Source organism: Amblyraja radiata, chromosome 20, assembly GCF_010909765.2.
Source record: "Amblyraja radiata isolate CabotCenter1 chromosome 20, sAmbRad1.1.pri, whole genome shotgun sequence".
Lineage (NCBI taxonomy): Eukaryota > Metazoa > Chordata > Chondrichthyes > Rajiformes > Rajidae > Amblyraja > Amblyraja radiata.
In genome coordinates, this window is record NC_045975.1 from 26,452,993 (window position 1) to 26,468,936 (window position 15,944).

Below are 15,944 nucleotides of genomic sequence, written 5' to 3' on the forward strand. Positions count from 1 at the left end.
TGGACTCCACTGCCCAATTCTCTGAGCCAGAATCATTCTCAATCTTGTTCCCATGGCATCCTTTGGCGTCTGAGCGACCCCACTTCCTTCTACATTCTGCTGATCCTACTTAAATGTAAAGTACCAAATATCTTATCTCAGCTTTGGTCACATGTGTGTAGATCAATTTTTTATTTTTTTTTGCTACTTGTGCCTTAAATTCACCTATTTTGTCAACCATGTTTTGTGTCCTCGGGTGAATGTTTTTGTTACTTTGCGAGTTTTCTTTACTTTAACACGGCGACCGCGCTGTTCCATGCTCCACAGTAAATCCTTTCCGGGAACACCACCCACGTGTCACATAAGCGCCAGTCCCTCGCACAAACCTGCAACACCTCTACACGTTTAACTCTCCGATCGTGTTCAATCATGTGTCAATATGTGCATGAAGCTACGTGATATTGTGAAAGATCAAGATTAAAGAAACTGGACAGACTTTTAAAAATCACAATCTACCTGGCTACATATTTGCAAAGACTGTTTTTTTTCCTACTAAGCACCCAGCATATTGAATAAAAGACCACGGGAAATCTAGTTGAGGAAGAACTAGTTGGGGAAAAATCTAGCTGATGGAGAGGCCGAGCTGATTACCAGGGCATTGCTGCCTTCGATCAACTCCTAACCCGATTCGTACTCGGAATGCCCAAGGGTTTGGGAGCAATCAGAGCCCTGTCTCGGACTATCTGCCCTGTTGCTCCTTTCGCCTCCTTCCCAACAAATCAACCTTTCCAAACGCTCAGAGTACATTCACAACCGCGCATAATATTTCAAACATCGGTCACCATCGCCCCAACCCAAGAAAAAAACACTCAAATCCCACCTTCACACATGTTTGCCTTTTAATTCTTATAAAAGAATGTAACAATTGCAAACAAACAGGAGGCGTAATTCTCTAATCTCTCGGTCATTGGGTTCAAAGTACCTGTCACACTCTTACGCCTTTCTGTCTATTTTTTAAAAAAATGTAGGTGTTTGTGCTCATGGGCAGGCATACCGGAGATCAAAACATCGAGATTGACCGAACCAATCGAAATACATCAGAATTACCTGCTCCATAATCTCTGGCTGCGATCTCGGGCGACGATCTTTTCTCCAAAGTTATGGTGAAGTTTGAATCCTGCCAATAATCAAGCAGTCCCGCCTCACTCCTCGTTGTCCAGGCTGAATTTAGCAGCAGCTCCCCTCTATGGACATGACTACTCGTTCACTTCACTGGTAGTGGCTCCTGTTTACTTGCAGCTTTCCGATCACTGCCTTCTGTTTCCAAAGTTTTCAGCTACTACTTCCGCATTTCAGAGCCATATGATCTTTGATGCTGAGTAATGTGATGCCTACCTCAGCGCTCTTCCATCCCGCTCGCTGTTTCTCAGTTCTGCTCTTGGTCGGCTATTTAGGAATTTCACGATTAACCAAGAACATGTTATCGGAAGTCTTTCGTGACATTTCGTAACCAGCAATATTGAAACCCCACTACCACTTTCAATTCACGTTTCTATCCGGCATTGGGGATGCTGAAACTACAGTGCTTGGAGAGAAAATTGCCGAAGTTACTTCTTCCCAAAGCCAACTGTCTTCCCTCCCCCAAGCAAACCACCATCGCCCATGTCAGCCACCGATTCTTTCCAGGAATTCAAACCCAATTCATGCTGCGTTAGCTATATGTGGTATTCAGTTTGTACTCAGAGAAACAGAATTAATATTTTAGGTCGATGACCTTCAACAAATGGGGAGATTTGGAAGTCAGTAAATGGGGAGATGGATCAAGAGGAAACATTTGTGATGGAATGGAGAACAGGAAAGATTGAATGATGCCATGAGGTGGTGCCAGTTGAATGAGGGTATATGTAAACAGCAAGATTCAAGTCTGAAGAACCAGAGTAGGAAAAGTGAGTATTAGAAATACAAGATGCAAGATTGGGATGGCTGATTATTTAAAATTACATTAAAAATGGAAAAGCTCAAGAACAGGCCCTTCGGCCCAGAATGCCTGTGCTGGACAAAATGCCAAAAGGAACTAATTTCATCTGCCTGCACATGATCCATACTCTTCCAGTCCTTGTGCATCCATGAGCTTATCTGAAATCCTCTATCGCATCTGCATCCACTACCAGCCCTGGACTTGATAAATATTATGCATGCTAGATCTGGCAAGGAATGGTAAAACCAACTGCTTTTGATGGATACATATGAATTTTCAGGCAGTTTACATTTTAAACAATAATGAAATTAAATTCAGATGCAAGCTTGGGTCAGTCAGTGTAGTTTTTACACACGACTCTTGATTTGGGTTCACATCTGATCTAAAAAACAGATGTTATCACACTGAATCATCTTAATTGAGCAACTAAATACAGGTAGTTCTACTATACTGAACTGAACTGAACTTTATTTATAGAGCACTTTAAAAACAACCACTGTTGCAACAAAGTGCTGTACATGACTAATCATAAACATAACACAAAACAATAAAAACATTAAAAGACAGTAAAAACAATAAAAAAACAATAGAAACACTAAAACAGGAGCAAAGTCTCATGCAGGGTCGAAAGCCAAGGAATAGAAAAGGGTTTTAAGGCTAGTTTTGAAAATGGACAGTGAAGGGGCCTGTCTAATGTGCAAAGGTAGAGTGTTCCATAATGTCGGAGCAGCAACAGAGAAGGCTCTATCCCCTCTGAGCTTCCGCTTAGACCCTGGTACCTCCAGGAGCAGCTGATCAGCTGACCTGAGGCACCAGCAGGAGCGTAGGGATGAAGCAGCTCAGAGAGGTAAGGCGGGGCGAGACCATTTAAAGATTTAAAAACAAATAAAATAATCTTAAAATGAACTCTAAAGTACACAGGCAGCCAGTGGAGGGAGGCCAGAATAGGCGTTATGTGCTCCCTCTTACGTGTTCCAGTTAAAAGGCGAGCAGCAGCGTTCTGAACCAACTGGAGACGTGCAAGGGAAGATTGGCTAACTCCAAAATAAAGTGTGTTACAGTAATCCAGCCGAGATGTGATGAAGGCATGGATTACTGTTTCAAAATGCTGTCGTTCAAGAAAGGGCTTCACCTTTGCCAGCTGCCTTAAATGAAAGAAGCTGGACTTAACTACCGCGCCTATTTGACGATCTAATTTAAAATCACTGTCCATCTTAAAACCCAAGTTTAAAACTATTGGCTTCACATACAGTGCCAAGGGACCCAAGTCAACAGGGGGAGGTTCACGGGAGCCATTGGGACCAAACACTATCACTTCTGTTTTCTTTTCATTAACATTTTAAAAGTTTAGGGCCATCCAGGATTTAATGTCATCAAGACATAACAGAAGTGGTTTGACTGAGAAAGCATCTTTCTTCTTCAGTGGCACATATATCTGACTATCATCAGCATAACAATGAAAAGAGATGCCATGCTTTCTAAGAATGGAACCCAGAGGAAGTACAGTGAGAAAAGCAGGGGCCCTAAAATTGAGCCCTGTGCAACCCCATATGACAGATGCGAAAGTTTTTTTCCTAGGACACCTTTTGTTATAGAAAATCACATTATATAGACCTTTATATTAATAGGGAAAATACTAGAGTGTTCCAGGCTCACAATGTAATTTATCTCACAGGATTTTCAAAACTAAAGGTCTTTTCAATACCTGTACTTTCATAGGTTTCTGATACAAACACTTTATGTTCATATCAGAACAACCAGTTCTGCTGTAAGTGATCCATCTATAAGTTCGCAATAACCAACCTGATCTCCCGGTGGCTCAGCACTTCAACTCCTCCTCTCATTCCGAATCCGACCTTTCTATCCTGGGCCTCCTCCATGGCCAGAGTGAGTCCCACTGCAAATTGGAGGAGCAGCACCTCATATTTCGCTTGGGTAGTTTACACCCCAGCAGTATGAACATTGACTTCTCCAATTTCAGGTAGTCCTTGCTTTCTCCCTCCCCTATGGTGAATTTTCAAGGTATTCCCTCTTTGTCAAGTATATCCTTCTTAATTAAGAGAAAAAAGCCCATAGACTGTACCCTAAGTGCAGTCTCACCAAGGCCCTGTGTAATAGCAGTGAGAATATTCTATTGAATACTCTCAAAATAAAGACATATACATGTACCTTCCTAACTGCTTGCTTTACCTGAATGTTAGCTTTCAGTTTCCCAAGTTACCACCGTTTAAGGGATTCTCTACATTTATTTTGTGCACTAAGGTGGATGATTTCACATTTTTCAACCGCTGTGTTCTCACCTACTGATTCTAACTTGCCCCCCACACGCTCACCAAAGACTCTTTGCATCCTCCTCACCACTCACAATACCACATTGTTTTATATCTGCAGATTAACTTGCTTTCTTTCAGTATTTTTCTCCTTGTATTAGCTTTGTGACAGTGCCGTTTCCAAATTATGTTTCATTTGCTCAGAGGAAAAACATGAAAATAAAACAAGATCATGAACAAAGGAAAACAGGATGTTTTTGGGACGGCAAGTAATTATTCCCCACTTCGTATCGACAAAATGTGCTGTTGTTTAAAACAAGTGGCTTTGATGTTGTGGTCATCTTATTAATGTAACTCATTTCAATGCTGAGGCTAAAGTACAAATATTACATAATATAGAAACAAGGAACTGAAGGTGCTGGTTTACAAAGCAAAAAGACACAAAGTACTGAAGGATCTCAACGATCAGGCAGCATTCCAGGAGAACATGGATGCGTGGCATTTCTGGTCAGGACCCTTCTTCAGACCCTTCCTGGGACCACATATTACATATTTGTGTTCGCAGCATAGATCTTCATATCCAGGTATGGACAAGTGGCTAATAAGTTGATTAACAAGGATTCTAGACGATGAAAAAACAGACAACCAAAGCTAATGGAGACTGCTCAATGAAAAGACATAAGCTCCAGACGCAGGTTTCAAACTACATGTGCTAAATTGCAACTTGGCAGGACTGCGTGTATACTTGCAAAGGAAGATTTTGAAGGGCAGATTGTTGTAACCAAATGAAGCAAAGGGCAGGTTCACACAAGTAAGAGAAAGCATGGCTGACCCAAGTTTGGCAGATATTGTCAGGTTGCAATGGAGGAGGGACTATAATTAAGGAGAGCCACATAATTAAAACACTGCAGATGCTGGAAATCTGAAACAAAAACAGGAAACAAGAGAAACAATCAATAATTAATGTTTACTCTGTTTTTATTTGAGACACATTAAATTTTGAATCATTGACAATCAAATAGCATAGAGATGATTGGGAAATGGGATTTGTGGTGATGTTGGATACAGTCAACAGAGTATTGGATGAGCTGACGTTTATGGTGGAAAGGTAAAGGTCAGAAGAGTACAGTCATACCTGGAGATAACAAAAGTATGAATAACAGTTTCAATTATAGATGGGATAATGATGATAATAAGGATATTATTGTAGCAGATTAAGAGGAAATGGGGTGGATCAAATAGGAAGTTAGGGATGCAAACAATTTTGCTCAGCCTCACACAATGGCCAAGGAGTGGAATCAGTTGACCTAGGAATAAAATTTGAGATGGACTCTAAGCAATTGTTGCAACATTACCAAAATGTAATTTGAGAAAGCCTTTGCCTATCTAAACCAGGATCTAAAATGGTTAACTCCTGAAAATAGCCAACATTAGACAGGCAATATTCATGCTGGCCACCTATAATGCAAACCTCTTTAGGTTTTAATTGACAGCCTTATTTCCTAAGAACTCTTGGTTTCCAAGAGAACAAGAATGTGAGAAAGTCAAATGAGGTAGAAAGGAGAGTAGGGGACCAAAAGGAAGTAGAGTTTTGTCTGAATAAGAAAGAAGATTTGCTAATATCAGCAGTCAGGTGATGCAACTCCATTTTTAGGAACATAAAATCTGTTAAATTACTTCAGTGTTAATCAGTCTAATAATACCTCTACTCACCAATTATAATACATTAGAAAGCCTTTGATAAGGTGCCACATGGGAGGCTGCTAAGGAAGATGAGAGCCCATGGTATCAAAGGGCAGATACTAGCATGGATATCAGGTTGGTTGGATGCCAAGGTAGAAGGGAAATAGCAATAATGAGGGCTTCTTCTGGTTGGCTCCCAGTGACTAGCGGAGTTCCGCAGGCCTCGGTGCTGGGGCCGCTGCTCTTCACATTGTATATTAATGATTTAGATGAGGGGATTGAATGGGGAGAGAATCCAGAAATTGGAGGTGCAAAGGGACTTGAGAGTACTGGTGTAGGATTCCAAAAAAGTTAATCTGCAAGTCGAATCAGTAGTAAAGAAAGCAAATGCAATGCTAGCATTTATTTCAAGAGGGCTTGTATACAAAAGTAGGAGCCTAATGCTGAGGCTCTATAAGGCGCTGGTCAGGCCGCATTTGGAATATTGTGAGCCATTTTGGGCACCATATCTGAGGAAAGATGTGTTGGCTCTGGAGAGCATCCAGAGGTGGTATACAAGAATAATCCCAGGAATGTGTAGATTAACATATGATGAGCGTCTGACGGCACTGGGCTTATACTCGCTGGAGTTTAGAAGAATGAAGGGGGATCTCATTGAAACGTACAGAATAGTGAAAGGCTTGGATAGAGTGGATATGGAGACTCTAGGACTAGAGGTCATAGCCTCAGAATTAAAGGCGTTTTTTGAGGAAGCAGACGAGGAGGAATTTTTTTAGTTAGAGGGTGCTGAATCTGTGGAATTCTTTGTCACAGAAGGCTGTGGAGGCAAAGTCAGTGGATATATTTAAGGCAGAGATAGATGGATTCTTGACTACTATGGGTGTCAAAAGTTATGGGAAGAAGATAGGAGAATGGGGTTAGCAGGGAGAGATAGATTAGCCATGATTGAATATCGTAGACTTGATGGGCCGAATGGCCTAATACTACTCCTATCACATGATCTTATGATCTTATTATAACAGCCCATAATACGAAATTCTACTCCTATTGTTTATGATCTTATTATAACAGCCCAAAATACAAATAATTTAGGTCCAAAGTGTATCAGCATTAAAGGTGCATCCTGTCACATTATTGGCTTGAACATGGTATTTTTAAGCAGATCAAATGTTATTTATAAATATAAACAAATGATGCCATTTAATACAATATTATAATTTACCTGGTTTAGTAAAATAGTGTTTCTGCAAGCCTTTCCTTTTAATGTCACAATGTCCGATCAGTCTGAGGGGAGGAACATGAAGCACGATTAAAATTAATTGTTCTGCTGCAGATTGGCAAAAAAAATTCCAATGCAAATTATTAATTTTAATATACTCTTAAAAGTGATATCTGAGAAATAATGGATTGATGCTGAATGCAAGGGAAATATTAATATCCACTAACTGTATACTAACTAGGAAAGCTGATGAATGCTGCCCGCTTCAGGTTGTGACCTCCCCGCCATCGAAAGGATCTATAGGAGGCGCTGCCTTAAAAAAACATTTGATATCATCATGGACCTCTCCACGCTGGCCATGCTCTCATTTTTCTACCACCATCAGGAAAAAGGTACAGGAGCCTGAAAACCATGATCACCAGGTCGAGGACAGCTTCTTCCATTAAGCTCTTCAACACCACACAATACTATTCTCGTTGGCTATGATCTTCTATGGACTGTGCCTTTGATTGTACAACAGAAGTTTAATTAGTATTATAATTATTCATTTAGTGTATTTTTTATTATTGCACCTTGTGGCGGGAGTCTGCAAAATAGCGGACTCGCTTCCCAAGCGCCACATATATCAACATCAAATTATTTCAATGCATGTTATTTTGTTTAAGGGGGGAGATTGTAATGTGGAAACAGTGTCAGTCACCTCTGCACGCTGCTCTGTGAGCTGCCGGGAAGTTATATTGGTGGTCGCTCCATCCTACTGCTGCTGTTGGTCGAAAGGAGGCGGTCTAGAGTTTGTGAATGGACTTGAGCTTTATTGAGTATCACGCAATAGGCTCAAAGTAAAAGTCACAAGCTGTCCTTTTTCTCCTTCAAATGTGGTGGAGACGGGACAAGAAGGATTAACTTCCAAATGAACAGGCTGGGAGATCGAGGGGAGAGATTGTAGAGGGAGGGGAGTCTTGGTTGGGGAAGTTGGCATTAGAGGTGGGCGTGCCAATTATTTTTTGCACAAAACCTGCCTGACACATGTCGTCAGTGCTGAGAGGAGCAGCCAAGAAGTGAGTGAAACCTAGAAACATCTTCTGAAAAAAACTTGTTTAACTTGTTTCATGAATACGACACAAGAATGGCTGGGCCATTGTGAGATAAGGTGAAGCAGGAAACAAATTGTAAGGTTTAAAGCAAACATGATCCAAGATATGGAGATTATTATAGCATATTAGCTGAGCCTTTTACTTGAGAGATCTTAAATAAAAAACACAATTCACTGTACACATTCAGCAGGCCAGACATTATCAATGGAAAAAGAAATAGAGTTATGGCCCTGTCTCACGGTGCTAGTCCACCCACGAGTGATCCCGAGTGAAAGAAAAAATCACACTCGTGGTTGTCTATGAGATTCCAAGTTTATGTTCACGAGTTTAAACGAGTTCCCACGTGTATGTCTAAGTTTGCCGTTTACTTCTCATTTCTGCGATGTACCAAGTTCCTCTCCCGAGTTACCAAGTTCCTCTCCCGAGTTACTCTTGAGCCAACCGTGAATGAAGGCCTGTTTTAAGTATCAAATAGAAGAGCTGGACAGCATCTCATACAGTAAGTATATTCTGATTCAGTATTGAAAGTTATTCAATTTCAGAACTTAAAAAAACTAGGCAGGATCTCGGCCCCACACTCGCTGCCATTGTGCAGCAAGGAGGCGGTGGCGGCGAAGCAACAACGTTAAAGAAGACAGCTCCATCCTGCGGCTTTGAGTTAAAGATAGAATTCAGCGCGGCCGCATCTATTGATATGACCTACAAAGGGAAAATGCGCACCGTCCAGTGCCAGAGCGTTTCTCTCTGCTTCATATACGTGGGAATCCCCTCAGTATGGTCACTCAGTGGGACAGGCAGCATCTCTGGAGAGAAGGAATGGGTGACGGGATGACGTTTCCAAAATTATGCTGCGTCTTTGTGTTACTCCAGCACTGTGTGTTCACTTTTTGTCAACCAGCATCTGCCCTTTCTTGTGTATGACATTATTTGTATCTGTGGCAGTTGATTGTCTCTGCCTTCAGTTTCCCGGGAGGTCGGGACGGGACTGGAGTTGGGAGGGAAAGGTGGGGAGGAGGGGAGGGGAGTGGGGGGAGGAGGGGGGTGGGGGGTTATCTACAGGCCCCCAAACACAAGCCTGGATATAGGGTACAAGTTGAATCAAGAGTTAGAATTGGCATGTCGCAAAGGTTGTTATGGGAGATTTCAACATGCAGGTAGACTGGGAAAATCAGGTTGGTACTGGACCCCAAGAAAGAGAGTTTGTGGAGTGCCTCCGAGATGGATTCTTAGAGCAGCTTGTACTGGAACCTACCAGGGAGAAGGCAATTCTGGATTAGTGTTGTGTAATGAACTGGATTTGATAAGGGAAATCAAGGTAAAGGAGCCATTAGGAGGTAGTGACCATAATATGATAAGTTTTAATCTACAATTTGTGAGGGAGAAGGGAAAATTGGAAGTGTCACTATTACAGTTGAGCAAAGGGGACTATGGAGCCATGAGGGAGAGCTGGCCAAAGTTGACTGGAAAGAGACCCTAGCAGGGATGTCAGTGGAACAACAATGGCAGGCACTTCTGGGAATAATACAGACAGGCAGGCAGTGACTGGTGGGGTACCGCAAGGCTCAGTGCTGGGACCCCAGCTATTTACAATATATATTAATGATCTGGATGAGGGAATTGAAGGCAACATCTCCAGGTTTGCGGATGACACTAAGATGGGGGGCAGTGTTAGCTGTGAGGAGGATGCTAGGAGACTGCAAGGTGACTTGGATAGGCTGGGTCAGTGGGAAATGTTTGGCAGATGCAATATAATGTGGATAAATGTGAGGTTATCCACTTTGGTGGCAAAAACAGGAAAGCAGACTATTATCTAAATGGTGGCCGATTAGGAAAAGGGGAGATGCAACTAGACCTGGGTGTCATGGTACACCAGTCATTGAAAGTAGGCATGCAGGTGCAGCAGGCAGTGAAGAAAGCAAATGGTATGTTAGCTTTCATAGCAAAAGGATTTGAGTATAGGAGCAGGGAGGTTCTACTGCAGTTGTACAGGGTCTTGGTGAGACCACACCTGGAGCATTGCGTACAGTTTTGGTCTCCAAATCTGAGGAAGGACATTATTGCCATAGAGGGAGTGCAGAGAAGGTTCACCAGACTGATTCCTGGGATGTCAGGACTTTCATATGAAGAAAGACTGGATAGACTCGGCTTATACTCGCTAGAATTTAGGAGATTGAGGGGGGATCTTATAGAAACTTACAAAATTCTTAAGGGGTTGGACAGGCTAGATGCAGGAAGACTGTTCCCGATGTTGGGGAAGTCCAGAACAAGGGGTCACAGCTTAAGGATAAGGGGGAAATCCTTTAAGACCGAGATGAGAAAAAAAATTTTCACACAGAGAGTGGTGAATCTCTGGAACTCTCTGCCACAGAGGGTAGTTGAGGCCAGTTCATTGGCTATATTTAAGAGGGAGTTAGATGTGGCCCTTGTGGCTAAAGGGATCAGGGGGTATGGAGAGAAGGCAGGTACGGGATACTGAGTTGGATGATCAGCCATGATCATATTGAATGGCGGTGCAGGCTCGAAGGGCCAAATGGCCTACTCCTGCACCTATTTTCAATGTATCTATGTGCAGGATCAGTTCATTCCAAAGAGGAAGAAAGATTCTAAGGGGAGTAAGAGGTGACCGTGGCTGACAAGGGAAGTCAAGGACAGTATAAAAATAAAAGAGATGTATAACATAGCAATGATGAGCAGGAAGCCAGAGGATTGGGCAACTTTTAAAGAACAACAGAAGATAACTAAAAAGGCAACATGGAGAGGAAAGATGAGGTACGAAGAGAGGGAGGGAGGGAGAGGGAAAACAAGGAATTATAGACCAGTTAGCCTGATATCGATGGTGGGGAAGATGCTGGAGTCAATTATAAAAGATGAAATAGTGGTACATTTGGATAGCAGTAACAGGATTGGTCCGAGTCAGCATGGATTTACGAAGAGGAAATCATGCTTGACTAATTTTCTGGAATTTTTTGAGGATGTAACTAGGAAAATGGACAAGGGAGAGCCAGTGGATGTAGTGTACCTGGACTTTCAGAAAGCATTTGATCGTCCCACAAAGGAGATTAGTGGGCAAAATTAGAGCACATGGTATTGGGGCTAGGGTACTGATATGGATAGAAAATTGGTTGTCAAACTGGAAACAAAGAGTAGGGATTAACGGGTCCCTTTCAGAATGGCAGGCAGTGACTAGTGGGATACCGTAAAACTCCGTGTTGGGACCGAAGCTATTTACAATATACATTAATGATTTCGATGAAGGGATTAAAAGTCACATTAGCAAATTTGCAGATGACACAACGCTGGGTGGCAGTGTGAACTGTGAGGTGGATGCTATGAGGATGCAGGGTGACTTGGACAGGTTGGGTGAGTGGGCAGATGCAGTTTAATGTGGATAAATATGAGGTTATCCACTTTGGCGGCAAGAACAGGAAGGCAGATTATTATTTGAATGGTGTCAAGTTAGGAAAAGGGGAAGTACAACGAGATTTTGGTGTCCTTGTTCATCAGTCACTAAAAGTAAGCATGCAGGTTCAGCAGGCCGTGAAGAAAGCTAATGGCATGTTGGCTTTCATAACAAGAAGAGTTGAGTATAGGAGCAAAGTGTTTCTTCTGCAGTTGTACAGGGCCCTAGTGAGACCACACCTGGAATATTGTGTGCAGTTTTGGTCTCCAAATTTGAGGAAGGACATTCTTGCTATTGAGGGAGTGCAGCGTAGGTTCACGAGGTTAATTCTCAGGATGGTGGGACTGTCATATGTTGAAAGAATGGTGCTACTGAGCTTGTATACACTGGAATTTAGAAGGTTGAGAGGGGATCTTATTGAAACATGTAAGATTATTAAGGGATTGGACACGCTAGGGGCAGTAACCACTGATGCGGAGCCAACCAAGACCGGGCTCGGTCACTGTCAGAGCAAGGAGAGATGTCGGCAAGCGAGAGGGACAACGGCGAGTGAGAGGGACATCGGTGACAGTGGAGGACCATCAGAGAGCCGTCGAACGTGAGTGTTGGCAGTCGGCCAAGTACAGGCCCACATGAGCCCTGGCGGTCGGTGGAGGACTGCTGCTGAGAACAAGGAAGGATCTGGCGTGGGGAGCCGCCGAGAACAGAGAGGGACCTGGCGTGGGGGGACGAGAACAAAGCACGGGGGAGAAGGAAAAGGGACTATATTGAATACTTTTGTATCTGTCAGCACCCTTCACGTGGCGACCCTTGCATACTTGTACTGTATTCAAAACGAAAAATCTGACTGTACCAAGTACACATGACAATAAAGTATCAATCAATCAATCATACTTGGCTGATCTAAAAAAAGCTCAGGGGACCACTTACCCCAGCAACCATCAGATCCAGGACTTTATTCTGTTCAGGGATTAAACAACTGTACAAGGGTGGTTCCTTTCCTGTATGGAGAGCCAGGAACCTATTGCAGGTGACCTTTACCTACAATTGTGAATGGTGGGTGAGCAGACATGTAGTTCTTGGATGATTGTATGTAATAGTCAAGGGAGTGAAGTTTTATATATTCATTAATTCACGGGGTGTGGATGGTGCTAGCAATGACAGTCTTGACCATCCATCCCTAATTGCAAAGGGGCTAAACCACATTGTTGGAGTTGAGGGTCACACACAGTGCCCTCCATAATGTTTGGGACAAAGACCCATCATTTATTTATTTGCCTCTGTACTCCACAATTTGAGATTTGCAATAGAAAAAAAATCACATGTGGTTAAAGTGCGCATTGTCAGATTTTAATAAAGGTCATTTTTATGCATTTTCGTTTCACCATGTAGAAATTACAGCAATATTTATACATAGTCCCCTCATTTCAGGGCACCATCATGTTTGGGACACACCAATAGTCATGTTTAGTATTTTGTTGCATATCCTTTGCATGCAATTAATGCTTGAAGTCTGCGATACATGGACATCACCAGTTGCTGGGTGTATTCTCTGGTGATGTTCTGCCAGGCCTGTATTGCAGCCATCTTTAGCTTATGCTTGTTTTGGGGGCTAGTCCCCTTCAGTTTTCTCTTCAGCAGATAAAAGACATGCTCAATTGGGCTCAGGTCGGGTGATTGACTTGGCCACTCAAGATTTGACCATTTTTTAGCATTGAAAAACTCCTTTGTTGCTTTAGCAGTAAGTTTGGGATCATTGTCTTGCTGTAGAATGAACCGCCGGCCAATGAGACATTTGTTTGAACTTGAGCAGATAGGATGCGTCTATATACTTCAGAATTCATCTTCCGTGGCTTGTCAGTCCCTTTGACATTAGTAAGCTCACCAGTGCTCGTTCTTCTTAAAGCTGTTCCAAACATTTTGGTAAGCCCAAAGTTTGGCTGATGTCTCGAACAGTTTTATTCTTGTTTCTCAGTCTCATTATGGCTTATTTGACTTTCATTGGCACAACTTTGGTCCTCATTTTGATGAACAGCAATAAAAGTTTCCAAAGGCGATGGAAAAACTGGAGGAAAGACTTGGTGCTGAGAGCTCTCTTATACCTGCATTAAGGAGGCAATTAAACACTCCTGAACAATTACAAACGTCTGTGAAGCCGTGTGCCCCAAACATTAGGTTACTCTGAAATTGGGGGGGGGACACACTACATATAAACACTGCTGCAATTTCTACATGGTGAGACCCAAAATGAATAAAAATGACCTTTATTAAAATCTGACTATGTGCACTTTAACCAGATGTGTTGTTTTTCTATTACAAATCTAAAATTGTGGAGTACAGAGGCAAATAAATAAATGATGGGTCTTTGTCCCAAACATTATGGAGGGCACTGTATAAGCCATAATGAGGTAATGAGATTTGAACCTGTGGTTTTGAATCGATGGTCCAAACCCCAAATGCTAATCCTTTATCTTACTGCCATGCTGCCATACTTCTTTGAGAAAGTGGAAGCAGGGCAATTAATGGAAAGAAGGACAAAGTCTACTGCTGAGTAAATGAATGCACAGGCTGGTGCAGTGATAGACATGGAGAGGCCAGCAAAACAGCAGGGTAATAGGGAAACGTGAGAAGGGCAGGCAGATAAGGATGGAATTAGAGAGAAGAAGAAGGGAACACACTGCAACTGGGACATGCCTTGGGAAAGATGCAGAAGGGAAGGGAATAGACAGAAGCTCTGAAAGAGAGAATGAATGTATTTTGTAAGGAAAGGTATTAGCAGAGTGTGACTAGAGGTGAAGGGAAGAGCTGTATCTATAATGAAGAAATCTTAAGTTGCAAGTTTCACCTTAACTATTCACCCATAATTATCAATGTGATCATATTTCTTTAAATGATGATCAGCAGCGTGGGAATGTTGTTCCCAGCAGAAATCCCCTTGCAGGTAGTAAAACACAAGAGACTGCAGATGGAGGAAACTTGAGCAGAAACCAAACTGCTGGTAAAGCAAAAGCAAATGCTGAGGAGTCAGGGTGAGACCATGGTTGAAGAGCAGGACTGCCATAGGAATCAGAGGAGGAGCAGTGAGAGAAGGTCTGAAGGAACTATCTTCGGAAAGGAGAACTTTTTCTAAGTGAGCATACTTTGAGAAGATTTTGCATTGGAGCAGTAAAATGAAGACACAAGGGACCACAGACGTTGGAGTCTTGAGCAAAAGAAACTACTGTTGGAACTCTGAGTTAGGCAGCATCTGTGGAGGGAAATGGACAGACGTTTTATTCCACGACCTTTCCTCCGTTCACAGTTGCAGCCCAATACGCTTTTTGCTCACCTGCAGGATCAGCGTGGTTCCCACCAGCTACCTGAAGGTTCCTGACCCATAACGTCGCCTATTCACGTTCTCCAGAGATGCTGCCTGACCCGCTGTTACTCCAGCACTTTGTGTCCTTTTGTGTAAACCAGCATTTGCAATTCCTTGTTTCTACTCCAACTAGCTTGCTGTTTAGGTCTGACAGTAAACTTGGGAGCACCCGTCTATGTTGTTGCTAAGTATATTTTAGGTGGCACAGATGAATTTTACTATTTAAAAAAATAAACCTATGAAAAAGGCTAGAGATAGCCCACTTCCTGCCCCAAAATGCTGTTGGTCAATTATACATCTAATGGGAGAATAATGACAGTAGCACAGTCAACAGTGAAGCATTTCCCACTGTCTGTTTGGGAAATCTTATCACCACACACTGATCTTTAGTCATAACAGTTTATTCTTTCAGAGGATGTAGAAACATTTAAAATTATGTTTTTTTTGTTATTACGCATTTCATGTCAAAATCCAAGTCTTGGTCTAATTCCCAATTTAAAAAAAAGTATCTCCAATGAGAACCTTTGCAGATAGCTCCACCTGTGGGACTACTCCTGCTGTTTTTGTAAATGTGCTGCAATTGCCATCTCAAGGGAGGCGCAGGAAGGAAATGCTTGTGGCATCCCGAGGGGCTAAGAAAAATGCAACCATGTACAATTGTAGTTTTGGATTTCAACAATATTTTCTGCACATATACCATCGCACGTACATCGATAGGAGAGGTTTAGAGGAATACGGGCCAAACGCAGGTAGGTGGAACCAGTGTAGATGGGACACGTTGGCCGGTGTGGACAAGTTGGGCCAAAGGGCCATTCCACGCTGTATGACTATATTTTAAAGAATTTATGAATAAATGTAACATTTAAGCTCACTGGATAAAAGGGGGGCAAAACCATTTGCAGCGCTTAAGATGTGAACTTTGAGAACTATCTGATCCACAAGAGAAATTGTTATAAAATAGCC

At 42.4% G+C, this 15,944-nt stretch overlaps 1 protein-coding gene across 1 annotated transcript in view; it reads right to left on the reverse strand.

The window, feature by feature from the left end:
• Window positions 1-1,364, reverse strand: part of ano9 (anoctamin 9) — a 70,053-nt gene extending 68,689 nt beyond the window's left edge. Inside the window, exon 1 of the mRNA XM_033039129.1 lies at window positions 1,087-1,364. Within this exon, the coding sequence (XP_032895020.1) occupies window positions 1,087-1,095 (9 nt within the window). The 5' untranslated portion in view covers window positions 1,096-1,364. The remainder of the gene's footprint in view (window positions 1-1,086) is intronic.
• Window positions 1,365-15,944: the final 14,580 nt, after the last annotated feature.